The following is a 21963-nucleotide window of genomic DNA, read 5'->3' on the forward strand; positions in this document are numbered from 1 at the left end:
AAAATGAAACAGAAAAAAATGAAAAAAAAAATGAATATTCTCAATTAGCTCTGGAGAATATCAAGCATTTTACTATAAATGTAATTAGACACCCGGTAAGGGGAAGAGACAGACAAAATATTTGAATAAATAATACCTGAAAATCTTATAAGTTAGATATAAACTTTAAACCCAAAGATCCAAAAAAATCCACAAAACCCCAAGTAAACGAAGCAAAGAAAACTATACCAAGGCAAACCAAAATTACATTGCTCAAGCCAGTGATAAAGAAAAACCTTAAAGGCAGCCAGAGAATGAAGACACACACAGCCTGCCTTGAGAGAAGCAGGTAGGGGAGGCTGACATCCCACAGACACCAAAGCAGAACAAGGCAGAGCAGACATTGCCCACAGCCAGAGTCTTTTGTCCTCCTCCTCCTCGCCAAGATTTTTCCAGTCCTGGCGAAGGAAAAGTAGACCAAAATCAGGGACTGAGACTTTCCTAGCAGGGCTGGGGTGTCCCCCAGAGGGACAACTGAAAGCATTTGGACACACCAGGCCTGTGACCCTGCATTGCCATCACTGCATCTCCTGGGGCCGAGGCGGGGTGTGGGGGAGGGAGGGGCAGAGGGGGGCGGCGGGGGGCGGGCAGGGGCTCCTCTGCACTCCTCCCAGCAGCTCCAGCAGTTCCCCGCCCCACTGTGCTTCAGAATTCCCCTCGCCTCCCTCTCAGGAAGCTGATCCAAGGAGCCAGTAGGTGGAGCCACTGCTGGGGTGGAGACCATGGGCCCTGTGGCCTTCCTGGCACCCTCGTGACCCGTATCAACTCCGAGGGTGTGGTTTGTGTTCCCACACAGCCTCCTACAGGTGCCCACACAGCTCTCAGGGTTTACAAAAGACCCTGCAGACCTTCATCTGCTCCTCACGTGACACCCAAGGAAGTGATGGCCCCTCCAGAGTCTCAATGCTGGAAAGGAGCAGAGCAGGGCCGCTGTCCTCAGCTCCAGTACAGGACTCATACAGCCTGACTGAACTTCTGAGCCTCTGAATCTCACAGTTCCTGCTCTGACAGAGAGGGAGAGGGGAGGACGGCCTTAGGGGAGTAACTAGATCACACCACCACTTACAAAGAAAGGACCTTCCTATGAAATTCAAGTCTGTGTCCCTCCAAAAGTCACAATCCCAAATCTGATGGTATCAAGAGGTGGAGTCTTAGGGAGGTAATTAGGTTTAGATGAGGCTCTGAGTGTAAAGCTCTCTCTACACTGTAAAGAGAGTGAGAAATTAGTCATCCACAACCAGGAAGTGAGTCCTTACCAGATGCCAAATCTACCAGAACCCTAATTTCAGCTCTCCGGCCTCCAGAACTGTGAGAATTAATGTTTATTGTGTAAGCCACTCAATGCAAGGTATTCTGTTAGCAGCCTGAGCTGACTAAGGCCTTCAGTTGAAGACTGAGCCAAACACTAGGCCTCATTTGATGTAACCCTTTTTTATTATTCTTTTATTGAGGAATAATTGACATATAACATTAGTTTCATGGGAACAACATAATTCAATATTTGTATATATTGCAAAATGATCACCACACTGTCTACCTAATCTTTTTAAATGTAAGTTCTTTTAAATGTGTGGCTGAAGGCAGTATGGCTGAAGGCAGTAACTTGTCTCAGTTCATAAAATTCAAGGCCTGCTTTTGCAATGCTCACAGGGTGATTGTCAAGGCTGAGGCGTGGGTAGGAGAGAAGAGCACCCAAGGGACCATTCAGCTCCATGCTTATATCAGTTTTGTGTGGCCAGGGTAGTAGAGTTGAATTTCATTTTTCTCCATACATTTATCCAGTTGTTTCAACATCATTTTTTGAAAAGGCTTTCTTTTTCCCATTGAATAGTTCCGCTACCTGTGTTGAAATTCAATTGGCCAGAGACAGAGTTCATTTCTGGAGTCTGTCATCTATTCCATTAATCTATTATTTGTCTATCCTCAGGTTAATACTACATTGTCTTGATTACTGTGGCTTTATAGTCAGTCTTGAAATTGGGTAGTTTAAGTCCTTCGACTTTTTTTTTTCTCCTTCAAAAAACCACTCGTATTTCCATATAAATTTTTATAAAATAAAAATACTGCTGGGATTTTAATTGGCATTGATTTGAATACAAAGATCAATGAGAAGACTTGGCATCTTAACAACATTGAATCTTCCAATTCATGAGATGGTTTTATTTTAGATCTTCCTTATTTAATCTTGACAATATTTTGTAAGCTTTCTGTGTACAGGTTGTGTACATTTTTATAAATGTATTTCCAAATATTTTTGATGCTGTCGTCAGTGGAATTGGTTTAGGTAGTTTTATTTTCAAACCATTTATTGTTGCGATATGAAAACACAATTGATTTTGTTCATCGATCTTGTATCCTAAGATATTATTAAATTTATATATTTCTAGTTGCAGTTTTGTAGATTATTCAGAATTTTCTACATACGCAATCATATTGTCTATAACTAAAAGCAGTCTTAATTCTCCTTTCCAATCTCTCTAATCTTTTTTCTTGCTTAATTGCCCTGGCAAGAACTTCCTCTACAATGTGAAATAGAAATAGTGAAAGCAGACATGCTTGTTTATTCTCAGTCTTAGAGGGGAATATATCTTTCAATATATTACTATTAGATATGATATTAGTTATACTTTTTTCATAGATGTCCTTTATCAGATTGTTTCTTTCAGCTTTGACTTTCTGCAGTTTGAATACGATACGCCTATGTGTAGTTTTATTTTGGCATTTATCCTGCGTGGTGTTCTTCTAGCTTCTAAGATCTGTGGTTTGGTATCTGACATTAATTTTGGGAAATTCACACTCATTATTGCTTCAAATATTTCATCCGTTATTTTTTCTTTCTTCTTCTGATAATTCCATTCCGTGTATATTATACCTTTTGTAGTTGTTCCGCACTTCTTGGATATTCTGTTCCATTTTTTTCAGTCTTTTTTTCTCTTTGCTTTTCAGTTTTTGAAGTTTCTATTGACATGTCCTCAAGCACACTAATTCTGTCCTCGGCCATATCTTGTACATTAATGAGCTCATCAAAGACATTATTTACGGTAGTGTTTTTGGTCACTAACATTTCTGATTCTATCCTACAATTTCCATCTCTCTGCTTAAGTTACCTGTCTCTCTTCACATGTTGGGCGCTTTTCCTACTAGGATCCTTAGTATATTCATCAGTTACTTTAAATTTCTCATCTGATAATTCCAATGTTCCTGATGTATCTGACTCTGGTTCTGATTCTTGCTATCTCTTAAAAGTGTGGGGTTTTTTCCTCTTTCTTTTAGTAAGGACAGGAACTGTGTAAATAGGTGTCAGTAATGTGGTGGTAAGGTGTGGGGAAGAGGAAGCTGTTCTACAGATCTATGATTAGGTCTAGTGCTGTGTCTAATGCTTTGCCATGGTTAGGCCATTTCATTGCCTCTTATTTTAATTTCTGGCTGTTGGGAATCTGTAATCCTGTTTTTGGTATTAGCCTGGGGTCTACGAGAATCATGACCTTAAAAATCAAGAAGGATATAGGATTTCTCATGTCATACGGCAGCAAATATTATAACTTAAAACTTCGAGGTTCATAAAACTAATTCATTTTGCTACCGTTGGATGAGAAGCTTTAGCCCCAGGAACTATACAAGTTCAGCATTATTGGTTAATATTAGCTCGGGCATTTTGTTTTCTACCATGGTGGACACAGACAAAGCAGGGGGCTTTCCTTGCCAGCGGGTTGCGTAGAACACACTGCCAGTCTCTTTGGGTCACCATGACTTCTCATGCCCAGGTGAAAGTACTAAAGAATTGTGTGCCTGGGCCAGGCTTTTGAGCCAGTTCTCAGCCTTCGAGGAAAAGTATGTATCCCAGAATTTCTCTTTTTTCTTCTAAAGAAGAATCTTTCCCTAGAGGAAAGTCAGAATTTAAAAACTGCAGAAGAAAGACAGAAATCCCATATAGCTGAGGTCTTGAAGCAGACTGCTAAGAAAGGAGTGCTCCAGAAAGCAGTAGAAGAACAGCTGCAGTAAAATTCCCTACTCTGGGACTGGTTCTCAAGGTTTCCGCTTGTAATTCCCTGCTCCAGCAAGGTGGATTCTCTGTATTTGCCTGTCTGCCCTCCAATTTTTGTGGAAGCAATTTGTCCTTTGATCTCAATTCTCTGATCGATCTAAGCAGAGCTGTTGATTTTCAGTTTGCTCAGCTTTTTATTTGTTGTTAGGACAAAGTGACAACTTCCAAGCTACTTACATGCTGGACTGAAAATATAGAGCAATTTAAAAGGGCGAGTAGAAGAGAAGACAGTGTGGTTAAAAAGGGGTAAATTCTTCAGGAGCGAAATTGGACAATTTCACAAATGATCACTGAGGCATTCTACAAAAACATGGTCATCAATGGATAGAACGCAACAGCTTCCTGTGGTTTAAACACTTTGAAGAGAGAAGGGGATTTTCCACATGTGTGCTTGCTCTAACCACTCAGTAGGCAATTCAGCTTAGAGACATTTCAGCTCAAGAGAGCTAAGAAACAAATAAGTCATTTGAATAAATAAAAGATTCAACTATTGTATTAGTACATTATATTTGGATAAACGTTCTTATGAAAAGGATAGGCCTGGATAGAATTGCTTCTTTACTCACGGTTTAATTAAATTCATTCATTTATTCATGTAACAAACTGAGTCCTTAGGATATGTCAGGCACTGTGCTAGAAACAAAATTAAGAACATTGTTCCTGCCAGCAAGTCACTTAAGCTATTCAGAAAGACAGGCACATAAATGGGAATGTAGAAAATAATGTGGCACATAAAATGATAGCGACGTATACCATGTTATAGAAAGGTAAGAAGGGACATCCAATTCAGCCTGGAGAAGGAAGAGGAAAGAAATCAGGAAAGGCTTCCAGAACATAAGTAGTACCTGAACAAAATATTAACAAGCCTGGCTTCTTCCCCTATAAATCTCACAGACTGTGAATAATGTTTTTTGTTTGTTTGTTTCATTCCTCTTTTCACCAAGTCCTAAGGGCTGTGAATCCCAGAGATAAGAACTTGAAATAACTGGATAAAGTAACAGGGCAGGAGTATTTCTATAAAAATGATGAGATGTCTCCAATAAGCAGGAGACATGACATGGAGCATTGTGCAGCATTACAGAGGTATTGCAGTGTTCGAAGCCTCTGCAATGTTTGTGCATTATGGCTGGAGTGAGGCCGCTTAGGTTTCTGATCAAAAAACGTATCGGGCATCAGGAAGTAAATACTGCCACGATGTGGTGATGTTTAAGTGACATTTTGTTCTTCAGACTCTAGTTCTCCAGAACTAAAGAGCTTCTGCAATCACTCACACATCTACAGTAGATTTTACATTAGAACTGGAAAGTGGGTGCTAGGAAAAAACCTCAAGATCATAGTGTGGAAACCTCTTATTTCACAGAGGAGGAATCTGAGAGGAAATCTGCCTGCCTGAGGTCATGCAACTATTTAACACTGAGATAAAACCAGAATGCAGTTCTAGATCATTTATTTATTCGTTAAAAAAACCTGAATATCTAAATGAGAGGCTATGTTCTGGGTACAGATTACAAAATTTATACTCACTGATACTTCCCTACTGTCCCCCACCAACTTCTTGCCACAAATACCATACAGTTTTATGAATACTTTAGATGTATCTTCGAAATATACTTTTAATAAAACATAATCACCATATCACTGTGTTCAACAATTTGCTAATATCATAAAATTTCTAGCAATATTGAAAGTTTCTAGTTATTATAGATGAATTTGATTGTGCAAATTAGACCCAAATCAGACCTAGTAATGCTATACATTAAAAGTATCTTCATTGCCATTATTTATTGAGGAAACAAGATCATTTTCTAGTAGAATTCCCCACTCTGAATTTTGCTGATTGCAACCTTAGGTTTCACTTAACATATTCCTCCATCTTCTGATTGATTGATTGATTGATTGATTACCCCTAAAAACTAGTACTTACATCTAGTGGCTTGTTCAGATTCAGGTCCGATTTTTTGACAAAAATACTTCATAGGTGGTTTTGTGTCTTACTTATCACATTACTTCAGGGCCATGTAATGTCTGGTTGTCTTTCTTTTTGTGATGTTAAGATTAATCAGCAGGCGTTGTCAACTGATCCATCCATTATAAAATGCCGAGGGTGCTATGTTAGATGGGGTGTTCAGACAAGGCCTTTCCGAGGAAGTGACTTTTAAGTTGTGGCCTAAAGGATGAAAAAGAGCCAGTTATGCAGAGTAGAGGAAGAATGCAGCAGGTGGGAACCCTGAGGTGAGAAAGAGCTTGCCATAGACTCCGCCGCCCCTCTCAGGATCAGCAGAGCTTTTCTTCCCATTCTCCACTATGCCCAGTAGATCTTCCAATCTCCAAAAGGTGAAAGCAGGAAACCCGCCCTCTAGAGGTGTCAGGAACCCAATGGCACTTTCAGGTGCAGGTGGCCGCAGGTACATAATTTTGCTCTCCTGAAAATGCTTAGGAGCACTAGGACTATTTTGACTTAGACTTAGAGACTTAGGTGAGAAAATAACCTTCTCTCATGACACAAACCAACCCGCCATTTTATTGGGCATGATGGCATGGCAGAAGTGTGCTTCTTAGGGTACGACTTCCTTGCTCAAGTTACATACTATTCTTTTCTGGAATGTTCTCTACCATACTTAAAAGAGTTGTGGTTCAACTTTCTCCTCTGCAAAATGAAGAAAGTATCAAAATGTCTCGCAGGGTTGTGGCAAAGATTTATTTTTGTTTATAAAGCCAGACACTAGTTAAAGAGGTAAAGACAGATTTTAATCAGTAGTATATTACTATGATAGAGAAGAGAGTCCAGGGTGAACTGAACTCAACCTCCATTTGTACAGAGGAAACTGGACTTTTTAAAGGGAGAATAAGGGAATAGATAAGAGGTTGAGGGGGGTCTCAGCAGAGGAAGAGAACTGAAAAATTACAAAAAGCGGGAAGAGGAGTTTGGTTCGTGTGAAACTCATCTGGGTTTGCTAACTGGTATTTACCTAAGTTAGCCTCCTCCCCTCCCACAGGTGCTAGGAGGCAGGGGCCCTATCTTCAGATGTTGCCTGGAACCAGAGTCAATGTTTTTTGACAACCTTGGGTTTTCTCAGGCAGGCAATTAAAGGGGTGCTGAATCACCCTATAGATGAGGCCTTGAGAAACTACGTTAGTGTTTGTTCAAGTCTTTTATACGCCAAGGTTGACAGGCTTAGTCAAGAGGAGGACTCAGAAGAGTTGGTCGAGAGTGTGGTCAAGGAGAGAATCTCTGCCATTTGTTATAAGAATTAACTGAGATATTGGCTGTGAAAGTTGGACTATAACACAGCACATTAACATTAATTGACATGTTCTTTCATATAAAACCAATCATATTCCTTCTCCTCCTTCAAAATTCTTGTTAAAATTCTCCCTTACACTGAGTTTCCACTTCTAAACATGCTGCCACTCAGTGATAACACCTACTCTATGTGCTGTACTATATTAACACCTTCTATACTTTACATACATCGTAAGATTTCCTTCAAATGACTCTTTAGGAAATATTACTTTACAGAAGCTCAGAAAAGTTAGGAAATTAACTAAGGTTCACACAGCCAGTGAGTGGCAGAGGCCAGATTCATATTCAACTCTGGTGTTAGCTGGTTCCATTAAAGAAATTCCTTTCACCTTTTAAATGGTTCAATTAAAAAGAAAACCAATTTATTCTTAAAACACTGGACATGTTCATCGCTCAGAAGATTTTTAAAACAAGAATCTCATACATATGAGCTCTCATTCTAACCAGATTCTAAGATATTTAGAAGGGCCTGAGTCAAGTTAGGCACTTTTCAGCTTATGAAATATTTCTTCAGCACCACTATATGTCATAGCAAGATATTTAAGCCATTGCACCTGCCGGTGGGGAATGAGGGAAAAGGACACAAAATAGTAAATGCTAAACTGTGCGGTCCAGGAAAGAGATCAACAATGAGTTAGGATAGTAGGAGAAGGTTTTACGGATGATTAGAACTGAGCTCCACCCGAAGGGATATTGATACTGAGAAGGAAACAGAGGGACATTCCAGGGTAGAAGGTGGGGAGCAAGAGTGGTAAGAGCTTATATACCTTTCAAACTCAGTGTATATACTGTCACAGAGCTTGAGCGACCGACATCTCTGTTTATCCGCTGACATTATCGTAGAAGGAAGCTATCTCAGAAGTTTAAATTTCTGAAGTAAGAACGGCTGGCTGGTCGATGAGCGGGAAAAGGTAATCCACGCGGGCGATCCTACTGCCTCTGGCGCCCCTTAGCGGGACTGCATTCCCACGACCTGAAACGACGACTTAGAGGTATAACCATTCGCCTCTCTACAACGCTTCCCCAAACTAAGATTCCGGAGGGGGCCGCCACCTGTACCCACGCGCCGCGCACGCGCGAGGCCCTTCTTAGCCGCACAAAGACTGCGGAAGGAGGTTTGGCGCAAGCGCTCTAATGCTCTCTGAAAATAGGGTTATCATCTCGTCTCCTGGCGCAGGAAGAACAAGGCGACGCATGCGGCGTGAGGATGCGCGGGACTTATTTCACGCTGGGGGCCGCGGTGACGTAATGACAAGGAGGCGGTGGTCAAAGAACGGAAGCCGGGAGGGAACCAGGGCGGAAGGGGACCACGGCCAGGCTTGTGTTCGGTCCCTTGGCAGGGCTGGGGTTCCGATGTGGTCCCCAGAGCGGGAGGCCGAGGTCCCTGCCGGGGGAGACCCGGCAGGTCTTCTGCCCCCCGAGTGGGAGGAGGATGAGGAGCGCATGTCCTTCCTGTTCTCTGCCTTCAAAAGGAGTCGCGAGGTGAACAGCACCGACTGGGACAGCAAGATGGGCTTCTGGGCGCCGCTGGTGCTGAGCCACAGCCGCCGCCAGGGGGTGGTGCGCCTGCGTCTGCGGGACTTGCAGGAGGCCTTTCAGCGCAAGGGCAGCGTCCCGCTGGGGCTGGCCACGGTGCTGCAGGATCTGCTGCGGTGAGGGCGGGTCCGGACCCGGAGCGGGGGAGGCTCCCTGAGGGCAGGGGCTTGGCGGGTTCTCTGACAGCGCCCGGCGCCCGGCCTAGGGTCTGGTCCAGAGCGCCTCTGTTCAGTAGGGGAAAAAGAAGGAAGACAAGAAGAAGGCTGGGGTAGGAGTGTTCGGAGGGAGAGGGACACTGGATATGTGGGGAATGGGCGCGGGGGCGGGGGCAAGGTAGTCGGATTAGATGAGATCCACATGGTAAGGGGCGAAGACAGCTTAGTAAAGGTAACAGTGATTTGCCTAGACAGTGATTTGTTTAGACCTAGTAGAGGTACTTGTGGAATCCCATTATGTAGTTATTAAGTTAGGCCGTCTAAATTTGAATTAGCCCGGAATAGAAGGTCTATAAGATAAGATTTATTGAACTAAGGAAAGTCAGAGCTGGGAAGAGGCCAAATCGTAGGGATCTTGCCAACATCCCCCAGCAGAGGTCGTGTGCCGGGCCTATCTTGGCTTGTCCTTGGCACAGGTTGTTTGGAACAGAGGTTATGAAGGAGGGTGAGGGCTTTACTGAGTAACTTGGTGCCCCGAGAAGGTTATGAAGGAGGGTGAGGGTTTTACTGAGTAACTTGGTGCCCCGAGAAGGCACATGTAACCTGTGTTACATGTGCACTGTTTTGGAGTACCTGAAGCATAGATATCTAATAGATGTACAGCACTGCGCAGTGTGCAGATAGTTTGCATACACCATTTCATCTGATCCTCAGTAGTCCTGTGAGCAAGATGTAGAGTTATCCACAGCAGACAGAGGAGGGAACAGCCTCAGAGAGATCAAGTGACCTACTTGGAGTTACACAGCTAGTTAGAGGTAATGCCAGGACTGGACCCTGGTCTTCTGATTCTAAATCATTTGCACTTCGCATTGTATATATCATACCGAAAGCAGCCTAGCTAGCCTAGTGCCTCCCTCAGCGAATGAAAGAGAAAGTCCACTTTGATACATTTGTTTTAGCTTGTTGCTCTTTCTGATTAGAAAGTCTTCCTTGTCTCTGGTACCTTTCCAATGGTTGACATTGATGGGACAAGCCATTTCTGAAACTTCTCTTTTTTGAGCAAGTGTACTATGGACAAAGTTTTCAGACAGTAGCTGAAGAGGTCAGTGAGGGACAGCTTTGCTTGAGGGCCAAATGGCCTGGGCTCAAATCCTGGCTCTGCCACTTGGTAAATTCTGTAACCATGTGCCCTCTTTTAGCTTCAGTTTGACCAGTTCGAAAATGGTGATGATAATTGTACCTAGGTTTATTGTGAGGATTTGAAGAGATATTCCTTGCGTAGCCCTTAGCATGGTGACTAGCCCAGGGTGAACAGTAAATGTAGCCACTTACTGCCAGTACCATGAAATGCCTGTGCCTTCTTTCCACCCTAGCTTGGGAATAGCAGAAAACCCTTTCTTTGAATTCTTTGTATTCTTCCTTATGGCTTGCACTTGAGAGTGATCCATTATTGTTATTTCCTTTTTTTCGTTTTGAGCTCCATTTGTAAAAGGAAGCCTCATCATTGGCCCTGCACCCTCCATTGTAGTAGTAGTGGAGAGCTTGTGTTTTGGAGCCAAATTAGTGTTTAGATTTGGCCTCTTTCGCCTTCTCGGTCTCTCAGTTTTCTCATTAGCTAAAATGCCAATAACACATCTATCTTGCAAAGTTGTGAGGCTTAGAGCTGGAGCATAGATAGTGCCGCTCATAGTAGCTGGCACAAAGTAGGTGCCTAATAAGTGGTGTTTACGCCGATGATCAGAACCTCTTTTGAGGTAAGGGGGATGGGGGGACTTGAATGAGACATTGTATTAAGCCAACTGTGTGCCCTTTACTTTCTTTGCAGTCGTGGAGAGCTGCAGCGGGAGTCAGACTTCATGGCCAGTGTAGACAGCAGCTGGATCTCCTGGGGGGTTGGAGTCTTCCTGCTGAAGCCCCTCAAGTGGACTCTTTCCAACATGCTGGGCGATAATAAGGTTCCTGCCGAGGAGGTGCTTGTGGCTGTGGAGCTGCTTAAGGTGGGTGCTCAGAAGGGAGAGGTCTGGTGTCATCTGGTATAATGATAGGCTCTTCTACTTTACTTGCATGTATCATTAGAAAAAGAATGTATCTTTTTATATGGTAACAGGTGATGAACTGAGTTTCCCTGACCTCCCTTATTCTGTACTTTGTAGCGTTATTTTAGTTGTTGGACTTTTACATTTCAAGGGTGATCCTTTGTCTAGGAGTTGACAGTTGATTATTTTCTGCATTTGTAGGGATTCATGATAAGCTAATGTTTAGAAAATGCTTTGCCTTCTATATTTTATTGACAAGAATTTCCCAGGTTTCCTGAGGACTTCATGGCTTTCAACTTTGCCCTCCCCTATATCAGCAAACCAGGTTCAAATTTCCTCCTCTGTGGCTATAACCCTTCCCTATTCCAGCTGACCAATGGCCTTACTTCCATCAGGCAGAGAGTAGAGAGTCCATAAATATTTGTTGAATAAATAATATACATGTCCATACATATGCTTACACATACACTCCATTATTTTCTAGAAATGGAATCTTATTTTATCTATTGGTCTGCAACCTGCTTTATTGGTCTTTTCACTTTACTAGATCATGAGCATTTTCCAGATCCCTATGCAATATAGATCCACTTCATTCTTTTGGATAACTGCATAGTAATCTATAGATAACCCACAATTTATGCAATAGTTACCATACAGATGGACAATTAAACCATTCCAATTACTCTGTTACTTCTCTGACAGCTTTATGTGTACATCTATGTACTTCTACCTTTATTTTTGTGGAATCGATTTCTAAAAGTGGCATATGTTTAACGGAATCTGCCAAATTACTTTTCGTCAAGACTACATTAAAGTGGGACATGGTTCCATAGTGTAGCGGTTAGCACGTCTGCTTTACATGCAGAAGGTCCTGGGTTCTCACCCTAGTGGAGCCACGGTCCATGGTCTATGGCCATGCCACCCTTAACAAGCCCGATTCTGTCTGATTTCGGAAGCTAAGCAGGGTTGGGCCTGGTTAGTACTTGAATGGGAGACTATGTAGGAAAACCAGGTGCTATAGGCATAAATAATAATAAAAAAATAAAATAAAAAAAAAGACTACATTAAAGTGTCCAGTCTCCTCACATCCTTGTCAGCACTGGATGACATCAGCCTTTTAAATTTTGCCAATTTGATGAACAAAAATAATACTTCTATTTGTGATTTGAGCATCTTTTCACCTATCTACTGTCCATTTACATATTCTCTTCTATAAATTGCCTCTTTATATTCTGTTTTTATATTGGATAGTTTATCTTTTATATTAATTTGTAGTTTTCTGTGTGTTAGGGATAGAGATATTGTATATATTTAGTATTAGAGATGTAAATATTGTTTCTCAGTCTCTTGTTTGCTTTTCATTTTTACTTACAACTTTTACCCTAGAGAAGTTTTCATATTTCTACAGTCAGATGTCTCAGATTTTCCCTTATAGCTACTGAATTTCTGGTCTTGCTTAGGAAGGCATCTTCTGCCTCATGGTTAATCAGATTTCTCGAAAAATTTCTTCAAATTAACTTTCATTTTCTTAATGTAAATTTTAATAATTCAGTATTTATTTTGCTATATGTGGTAAGGAAAAACTCTTATTTTCTTCCAAATAGATAGCCAATTGTCTTAACATAGCTTATTAATGTTATATACCGGTGATGATTCTGTTTGTGGGTGGATACCATCCTGTTCTCACTCCAGTAGCTTTATAGTAAGGGTTATTATCGGACGGGGCAGTCAAATCTAAGGAAAACTTCAGGTTCTATCTTATTAGACTCTTCTGTTGCCTTTGACACTGTTAACCACTCGCTCCTTAAAATTTTCCATTTCCTTGACTTTGTTATTACACCGCAGGTTCTCAGTTCTCCCTGAGCAGCGTTTCTGGGGCTTGTTTGTGAGCGTCTTTATCTTTTAAACGTTAGTCTTTTTTCAGCTTACTTTTCTCTCTGAATTTCCTTGGGTAAGTCATTTACACTTGTGATTTTAATTACCTTCTGTCTCTGTCCTGGTGTCTCCTTGAGCTTCAGATTTATATATCCAATTCCTGCTGTATGGATCTTCTTGGATATACCTCTGGCATCCAAATTAACATATCCAAAATGGAATGTTTTATCTTTCCTTTAAAATATGCTTTTCCTCCTATAATCTTGCTATTAACTAATAGCATCACATCCCCCCAATCACTTAAGCCAGAATCCAGGAGTCACCCTAGACTCCTCTTTCTCTTTCCACCCAGACCCAGTTACCATGGACTGCCAGCTTTATCTTCTAAATGCTGTTTGAATCTATCCCTTCTCTGTCCCTGTGACCATTGCCCTGTTCAGTCCCTCATACCCTCTTGCACAAATGGCCTCTGTGCCTCTAAGCTTAAGCTACAGTCCATCCTCTCCCCGTTGTCAGCTCGATCTCTGTTAATCTAACCATGTCATTTCCCTTCGGTGACTTCACACCATCTGCCGAATGAAGGACAGCATAGAAGATGTTACACTTTGTACGAGACAGAAGTACTTCTACTCTCTCCCCTTCCCGTGGCATCCATAAACGTCATATTGATTCATACTCTATGCCATTGCTCATAATTGCCCCTCTTCCTGAGATGCCCTTCCCACCTGCTTCTCCTAGAAACTTACTCACCCTTCAGAATTCTGCTCAACAACTGTTTGTCTCCAAGCAACCTCTCGCCTCCTGGGTATTCCTTTCCTATATTTTCATAGCGTGCTGTGCAGACGTCGGTAAATATTTCTTGTTTGCAGAAGACTGAGTGATTTCCGCGTAGGAGGAACATGGTGGCATTGTTTCCGGGAACCTTTGTCTTAGGCTTCTCACAAAAACCCTGTCCCACCTGTTTCTCACATATTTCTCTCTTGAGATGCTTTATAGTCGCAGTAATGTTCTCGTCTACAGTGTTGCCAGTTGGCATAAAAGTGGAGAGACCAGGATCGGAAGGGAATTTAGATGTCATTTCGTCCACCTTCTTCAGTTTGTGAGGAGGATGCTGAGGGCCAGTGAGACTGACAGGTTCAGGGTCACACAGGCTGGTCTATCCCACCGCACCAGCCCATTTTCCCTTTGGGGAACCATGGGCTGGGGAGAAACCTAAACATAAAATCCCAGATGGAAGTGCAAGCACTGAGCTGGCTCTCAATATATCATGTACCTTGTTTCATTCGTATTCACCAAACTTTTTTCCAAGGTTTAAAAAAAAAATCCTTTTTCTTTTGCAAAGCTGCCACGTTAGGGAAGACAGGGTCAGTGCTCCTGCTCGTGCTGGGTATGGTCGAAGTTTGGAAGCACGAAGTCAGGGCTCAGGGGGCTCCGTGGGCTGCGGTCAGGGCCTGTGAGTATGTTTTGCCTTCCCTGCAGGAAAAGGCTGAGGAGGTGTATCGTCTGTATCAGAACTCCCCTCTCTCCTCTCACCCCGTGGTGGCCCTGTCGGAGCTGAGCACCCTCTGTGCAGGCTCCTGTCCAGACGAGAGGACCTTCTACTTGGTGTTGCTACAGCTACAGAAAGAGAAGAGGGTCACAGTCCTCGAGCAGAACAGGGAAAAGGTATGTGAGTTCAACTGTTCCTTCACTGACTTCCCAATGACTTGTTACGTGTGTACTGACATGCCCACCAGCATTCCTGCCTGGGGATTTCTCAGCACTCGTGGTAGGGGCAGCAGTAATTTGTCCCTGTCCCTCAGATTGTGAAGTTTGCCCGGGGGCCACATGCCAAGGTCTCTCCTGTCAACGACGTAGATGTTGGGGTATACCAGCTGATGCAGAGTGAACAGCTGCTCTCACGCAAAGTGGAGTCCTTATCCCAGGAAGCAGAGAGGTAACTACCCCTGAGCTGAGCGCCCCCAGCCCTCACCCTGGCTGGCCCTCGGAGCCAGCGATGCGTTGGTGTCTGTAGGCTCATTACAAAAAGATCATTATTATTATTCTTTTACTAATTACAAAACTAACTGCAATACAGTAATCATGGAAAGCACAGACTGTCGCAAAGGAGAAAGAGTGAATTTTAGTTCTTCCCCCCCCAAAGATTATGACTGTTAACAAAACACGTTACTATTATGTTTATGCTCTTCCATGCCAGTCTCCATTGAACCAGTATTTATTGAGCCAGGCCTTGTTTGGGGCACTTGGGGATACAAGACAAGCCTCTGCCTTCCAGAGGTCTCTGAGGGGCTCCTCCTCTTCCCCTTGGATGACCATACAAGGCGTCCCTGCTAAAGGCACATGAACACTTCTCTGAAAATTAGCATATATTGACACTGAGTTAAAATGTTCTTGTTCACACCCATCTGACAGTGGGAGAAACCGAAGGGATGTGGCCAAGGTCATTGCTGGTGTTAAGAATCAATTCTCGATCTCTTGGCTCCTGAATTGGGAATCTATTTTTAAAGTGCCGTATCGGCATGCCCCCTCTCCCTGTGGGTAAGACGTAGTCAGCGTGTCTTCCCCACATGCAGGCGCTCAAGCTTATATCTCAGCTTGCTGCAAGAGCTTGGCAGTGGGCTGTTGGGCATCATTTTTCTTGCATTTGGGTGGAATGGGTTTGATTTTCAGACCTGAAAATGTTTGCCTAAGGGCTGCTCTTGGGGACTCTTCAGGACCCTGCCACCCCATCCTATGGCCTCATCATCTCGATCCGTCCCTTTGTTTCACAGGAATAAAGAAGAAGCCCGCCGGGCATGCCGAGCAGGAAAGAAGCAGCTGGTGAGTTTCCTCTTCCCCTCCAGCCGCGTGCCTGTGCCCTGGCCTGGCAGTGAGAGGTACTCCGGCGGTTCAGAGAAGAACTTGGGGCTCAAGGGGAGCAGTCTGTGGACGGCCCAGGCACCACAGCTTGTTTTATAAAAGAGCGGGAAGGAGGCCTGGGATGGTCTTAGCATCTGGGAAGGGCTATCTTCCTTAGGCCCTTTGGCCTGCCCAGTCCGACACTGACCAAGTCTCTATGCTCCCTTAGGCACTAAGGTCTCTCAAGGCCAAACAGCGGACAGAGAAGCGCATCGAGGCCCTGCATGCCAAACTGGACACTGTGCAAGGCATCCTGGACCGGATCTATGCCTCCCAGACAGATCAGATGGTAGCCCCTGCCCCTCTGTTCCAGTACTTGGCCAGTTTCCCCGGCATCCACCGCTTGTCCCCTCCACTGTGGCTCTGCTGTTTGGAAGAGGCCCGGGTTCTCTCAGGATGTAGCTGGGATTGCCTTTGCCTCTTCCGTTGGGACGCTTTGGCCTCAGTGGACGTGGGGTGAATCAAGCGCAGGTGGCAAAAATAAAACCCTAAAGCTATCTTGGAGATGAAACAACATTTTATATATATATTTTGCCCAGTGTTCTTCATTTGCACCGACAACTGCTTTCTCTTTAGGTGTTCAATGCCTATCAGGCTGGCGTAGGAGCCCTAAAACTCTCCATGAAGGATGTCACAGTGGAGAAGGCAGAGAGCCTCGTAGATCAGATCCAAGAGGTACGGGAGAGGTTAAGGAGGGACGGACACTCCAGAAGGACAAATGGGACTTTGTTGTGTTTCCTCTTATCCCAAACTGGAATCTTTATCTTGTGAACTGGAGGAAGCTTTCCTTGATTCTTGGATGGGGCAGCATTACTTTGTAACCCTGAACATTGAAACCCAAGGGCTGAGGTCCTCAGAGATACCACTGAGAGTTCGAGGCCTGTGCTTTCCCTTACAGCTGTGTGATACCCAGGATGAAGTTTCTCAGACTCTGGCTGGTGGGGTAACCAATGGCTTAGGTGAGTTGTCAAGGTGACTTCGCTTCCTTGTGCTGTGGTAGGTGTGATCATGGATCTGGCTTTCCCTGTGCAAGCGGGGCTTTCCTACCCTCCACTCTCGGGCTTATCCACAGGAATGGTTGGAAGTTGTTGTCATTTCCTCACCGAGTCTATACTAATGACCCCTCTGTGCTCCAGCGTTCCTTACTGACTAAGCTTCTGATTGGAAGATGCTTCCTCAAGGGCAAAAGGAAGCAGGGTCAGTTTCGTGGTGTTAGCAGAATATACCTCCTTACAGCTTAGCTCTGTATGGAAAAAGGCCGTCTGCTTGAAGGTGCCCTCTGCCTCTCAGCTCACATGATTCTTTTAACCTGCAAGGAGGCCTCGACGTCTTGTAAAGCTGAGCTGAGTTTTGCTATTCTCAATCCTTGACTCAAAAATGCATTTCCTCCCTGGACTTTATGTGTCCTTACGTTGTCTTTTATTTCTAGATTTTGACAGTGAGGAACTGGAGAAGGAATTGGATATCCTTCTTCAGGATACCACCAAAGAACCTTTGGATCTGCCCGACAACCCCCATGAGACGTTTTATACCAACTGTGTGCCTGACCCTAGGATCTCGGATGCTGAACTTGAAGCTGAACTTGAGAAACTGTCCTTATCGGAGGGAGGTACGGAGCTGTATTCCCAGGGTTGCTGGTGGGCATGGGGCCCTCTGGCTGACAGTAGCCACACAGGGTTGATGAGTCCCAGCCCAATTACTCAATTTTCCAGGGTCCCAGAGCCTGGTAAGGTTGCTGCAGGCTCATTATTTATTTATATTAAGCCCTGATCGCTTAAACACTGGGATGATTCTAGCTTAAAGATTTGTCTGGTATAGTGTTCATTTTTTTTTCTTTTTGCAGATTTGGTCCCAAGCAGTAAATCTCCAAAAAGGCAATTGGAACCGACTCTCTAAAGCCATTGTAGGACCCTCAAGTGAAGGACCCTCATATAAAAGAGAGACCAGGCTTATATGTATGTACATAGTTATTTAAATGAGAAACTCAGAATTTCTTGGGAAGAGGAGGAAGGAGAACCACCCTGATTTATCTGGATGCTACCACTTACTACAGGACAGATACAGTTTCTGGAAGTGTGCTTCAGAGGCTTGCTCCCAGCTGGTATCATGGACCTGCCTTCTCATCTTTATAGTGCCACGATTTATACCGTTCTGTGTTTGACCCGTCGTCTCATAGCCTGCAGTTCTTGCCATTGGCTCAGTTAGGTTTGTCTTCACCCACCAGCTTTGTTCCAGCCAATGAAGGTGAAAGAGTTGCAGCTTTGCTAAATCAAAATCAGTCCTCTTCCCCCACCCCACTGTTTCTTACAGGGATGTATTGCGTCTCTGAGGTCAGTTAAACAACTCCTTCCAGTCCCACTCTACTTTCATTGGTAATGAGAAGAATGAGAATCAGACAGCTGCCACTTTGTGGAGAAACGTACAGTGTAAAAGATTTTTCTCTAGGGTCACTTGCCAAATTCACCAGGTGTTCAGAAAGAGGGGTCACCCCTGAGTGGCTCAGAGTCATGACATTTGGAGAGGGGACTCATGTGGTTGGTGGATGTTGCTGCCTCTTCCATCTTATGCAGATCTCCTGACTGGAGAAAGGGTTATTGGTGGACTTTTGAACTTGAGGGGGAGAAGCCCAGGTGACTGCAGGGCCCCAAGTGTCCAAACCCCGTATGCTTTTTTAAAGAGGCGTAATCTTTGCCTTGCCCCGTCATGGAATAATTTAAACATTAATATGTATATCAGAACAAGCCACACAACAACACGCCTCCCCTTCTGGAGCCTGGCACACAGCAGGTTCTGTGTTTGCATCTGAGAAGCATTTGCTTTGTGCCCACTGCTCAGGGCACAGGACCTTAGCCAGGCCGTGCAATAGAAGCAGATGTCCGTGAGCTGCTGCTGGGTCTGCTGTGCGCTTCCCGGTCCTGCTCGCCACCTGTCCCCACATCTTCGAGCCCCATCTTCCCACTTTCTTTGATGAGTGGGGAAGAATGGCTTAGGGGGACAGGTAGGAGAGGGTCTGAATGCTGTGGCAACAGGGAGAGGAGGAGATGACAGCCACACTGCCACTCTGCTGCCACAGTGCAAGTGCTGCCTGGAGCCCTTTCCCGGCCCCCTTGCTTGAGGTGGCGAGGAGCAGAGGGGAAGAATTTGCTCCAGATCAGGAGCACGAATCACTTTTCAACAAATTTCTCTCCCAGTTGACCCTGGTAAACTGAAGTGTTGGGGGTGAAGAGAAACAATCACTATTTTTTCTTTTTTATCTGGTAAATAATTGAAAAAACCCGAATGCTTGTCCTCGTCTCTTCTTTAGGTTGTTTCTTGTTCCTCATGCCTCCCCACCCCACCCTCCAGCGTTTACACCCTGGGCTGCAGCAGGGAAGCCCGGTCAGCCTGACCAATGGTTCTCAACCTCAGGCCGTGCTGTGGGAGGCTGCATCCTCTGAGTGGCCGCCTTGGTCTTAGGAGTGTGCCATCGTTCCTTTTTCCTTTGCCTGTTTGTTTAAATGACCCAGTTTCCTCTGCCCGTGTGATCTTACCACATTTAATCTGGATCCAGTATTTACTTAGCGCCTGCTACATGCCTGGTTTTTGTCACACCCTGGGGTGGGGAGGGGGGATGGGCTTTGAGACAGAGGCAGAACTAGGAATGGGTTAGAAGATCAGCCACAGCAGTAGATACACAGTTCTAGGTAAGTCAACTGGTTAACTAACCAGGGAAATGCGTCAGAATAAGCCAAGGGCAGCAAGTTTGAAGGGAGAGAAGGTTCTTGGAGGCAGGAAGTAGGAAACACCTTCCTGACCCCTACCAGCCCTGCCCCCTCTGCTGAAAGCAGGGGACCTGGGCTTTATGAGCCTCTTCTCTGGTCTCATGTTACTCTCCCTCACTGACCTGAGTGCCTTTGGAGTCTGGTTTAAAAGTCTGGGCCTAGTTCTTTGCTCTGCTGCAGGAGTTTGAAAGGTATAGAGTCTGGGCCAGATCAGTTGAGAATAAGGAGCCGCTGTCTGGTGGCGGCTGTGTTTTCAGCATGTGATTCCTGAGTGGGGGAGGGGTCCTGAGTCTTAATCAGGATTCTCCTCTTGAAAGAGTAGACTTGGTTTATTAAGGGAGCTGGTGAGTCTTCTTACATATGGAGAGACATCAGGCCCAGATGGATCAGGTTCAGATATTGCCTTTTTGAAGCATCCTGTGGGGTACAGAGGTAAGTTCAGAGAACAAGTTGGGGGACTCAGGGATGGCTTCACCGAGAGATGATAGCCAAGCTCTCATGTCCTTTGGCTATTTCTTTGGATAATCAAACCATTGCAAAGCCACAATTCTTAAAATTTCATCTATGCGTGATTCCACTGAGATTAAATAGGGAGATAATGTAATGAATCAGGTCGGGGCTGGTCCTGTCTGGGAATCAAAAAGCCCGGTTCCAGTCTTCACATCAGCTGCCTGCTGCTTGTATGGCTTTGGTGACACCGGCCCTTCATTTCCCATCTGTGAAGTGAAGCAGACAAGATGACTCCAGAAGTTCTGATTGTCTTAGTGTCCTCCTGCACGGTGTGCTTCTCCTTTCTCTTGAATCCTTGCTTCCTCGTGACAGGAGCCCAAGCCTGAGAAGGTGGCTGGAGGGTGATGCAGTAGGGAGAACAGGTGTGGGAAGTGGGAGGAAGAGGGGAGGGCGCAGCCTTAGAACTTTTTGGTCTCCTTGAGAGAGGCTCTCAGCCTGGGACGTGAGTCAGACACCCTGCCTAGGGATGGATGGGTAAGGGTTAAACTGAAGCCTTTTATCATTGCCTTCCTGACGGGCAGAGTCCGTGGTTGAGCAGACCCCATCCCTTGCCCCCTAAGAGGTCACAATACTCTGAAGGTCTGCTGGAAATGTAACCCAGGCAGTCCGGAAGGAGAAAACCACCAAAGCTGTTCAGAAAGACAAGGCCGCTGAGAGTGCTGCTGACTCACAGGGAATCCAAACAAAGCTTGGTGAGCTCGGCAACTCTTTTTCTTTTGAAGTATTTCGCTGTTTCCCCCACCAACATCTCATTCTTACTCCAGTTGCAGCTACTCTGGGGAGAGCATGATTTCTTATCTCCTCCTGCACACAGACAACACACGGTCGTAGACCCTAAACATGAGAGCTGGAGGGAGCCTCAGCAGGTGCAGGCAAGGCCTCCATTTTGCAGTTGAGGACACTGAAGCCTAGGTGACTTGCCCAAGGTCACAGAGTGCGAAACAGAACTTAGATTTGTTGATTTCCGGTTTGGTAATCTGTTACCCCAGGCCTCCCTTAACACAGACTCTCAAAACCCATATAACTCCAAAATGACTTCCTGTGGTTGGTGGTGGTTGGTGGCAGGTGGTCGATGAGTGGTCGGTGTGTGTCACTGATCTGAGTTCACAGATAGCTTTTTCTGACTGTCAGGGCTGCAGTTACGCAGACTATGGATCAAAACTTGCCTCTTGACTAGCTGACCAGTTTCCAATTTTTAGGGAAACCAAGGACAGTCTTCACACCGTTCCTTTGCTGATATGCACCGTGAAGGTAACTTTTTTGACTTGTATTTTGGAGCAAACACATCAATTGTGCAGGGGGGAAAATGCAGCTGTGGACCACACAGCACTTCCTGAAAGAGCCATATTTAGGACTCTCGTGAGTAACTAATGGTGTGATGAAGTGACAGTACCCCAAAGCAAGTCATGAACTGCAGCGGGGGTCGTACCTCAGCTAGTGGGGTTCTAGCCCCCTGAGTGGTATAATGAATGTAGGCTGTCTTACTGGGATATCACATAATGGGTTAGCCCAGGTTAATAGAGACATATTTAGATTATACATGTTGTAAGTGAATTCAGATATTCAAAATACGCTGGAGTTCCCAACCCAGGAAACTTAAAAATTATCAAATCTAAGAGGCGTGCCTGTTCTGTGTGAGCTAACAAATCAGTGGAAGAAAGAAGGGAGTTTGAGAGAGGGCCCCTGCCCTCCAGGAATTTAAAGTCAGAGGAAAAGTGTCTTAGTTTGGGCTGCTACCAAAAAAAAAACACACAACATAGACTAGGTGGCCTGAAACAACAGAAATTTATTTCTCGCTGTTCTG

At 44.7% G+C, this 21963-nt stretch overlaps 2 protein-coding genes and 1 pseudogene across 12 annotated transcripts in view; 2 read left to right on the plus strand and 1 right to left on the minus strand.

Annotated features, from left to right (window-relative positions):
- The window catches only part of LOC120606646 (tumor necrosis factor receptor superfamily member 10B-like), a 39029-nt gene extending 30488 nt beyond the window's left edge, over window positions 1–8541 (minus strand). For 7 of the 9 annotated variants that reach the window (XM_039868131.1, XM_039868128.1, XM_039868121.1 and 4 more), the window contains exons 1-2: window positions 8156–8541; window positions 6009–6251 (exon numbers count right to left, since the gene is read on the minus strand). The gene's annotated coding sequence lies outside the window, so the exon portion shown is untranslated. Of the gene's footprint in view, window positions 1–887; window positions 1044–6008; window positions 6252–8155 lie in introns of those variants that run through there. The other 2 variants (XM_039868129.1, XM_039868122.1) reach the window with 1 other exon arrangement.
- A 111-nt stretch (window positions 8542–8652) lies between these two features.
- CHMP7 (charged multivesicular body protein 7) lies at window positions 8653–19168 on the plus strand. 3 transcript variants are annotated; one of them, XM_039868114.1, is made up of 10 exons: window positions 8657–9040; window positions 10905–11076; window positions 14470–14655; window positions 14793–14926; window positions 15762–15810; window positions 16058–16177; window positions 16465–16563; window positions 16787–16847; window positions 17318–17497; window positions 17732–19168. In XM_039868114.1, the coding sequence occupies exons 1-10, from the start codon at window positions 8742–8744 to the stop codon at window positions 17782–17784; spliced, it is 1353 nt and encodes a 450-aa protein (XP_039724048.1). In that variant the 5' UTR covers window positions 8657–8741; the 3' UTR covers window positions 17785–19168. The 3 variants fall into 3 exon arrangements, with proteins under 3 accessions (XP_039724050.1, XP_039724048.1, XP_039724049.1); XM_039868115.1 differs by having other exon boundaries at window positions 8676–8870; XM_039868116.1 differs by lacking the exon at window positions 16787–16847 and having other exon boundaries at window positions 8653–9040.
- On the plus strand, window positions 12021–12139 carry LOC120606678 (uncharacterized; annotated as a pseudogene).
- Window positions 19169–21963: the final 2795 nt, after the last annotated feature.

The sequence above is a fragment of the Pteropus medius genome, unplaced genomic scaffold (assembly GCF_902729225.1).
Source record: "Pteropus medius unplaced genomic scaffold, Ma_sr-lr_union100, whole genome shotgun sequence".
NCBI classification, from domain to species: domain Eukaryota; kingdom Metazoa; phylum Chordata; class Mammalia; order Chiroptera; family Pteropodidae; genus Pteropus; species Pteropus medius.

What these genes read in the sequence shown, in the direction of transcription:
- CHMP7 (XM_039868116.1), top strand. Translation starts at nt 8,742, where the DNA reads ATGTGGTCCCCAGAGCGGGAGGCCGAGGTCCCTGCCGGGGGAGACCCG. An exon ending in GAGCAGGAAAGAAGCAGCTG is followed by an intron (nt 15,811 to 16,057) that starts GTGAGTTTCCTC and finishes ATGCTCCCTTAG; the next exon opens with GCACTAAGGTCTCTCAAGGC. An exon ending in ACTGTCCTTATCGGAGGGAG is followed by an intron (nt 17,498 to 17,731) that starts GTACGGAGCTGT and finishes TTCTTTTTGCAG; the next exon opens with ATTTGGTCCCAAGCAGTAAA.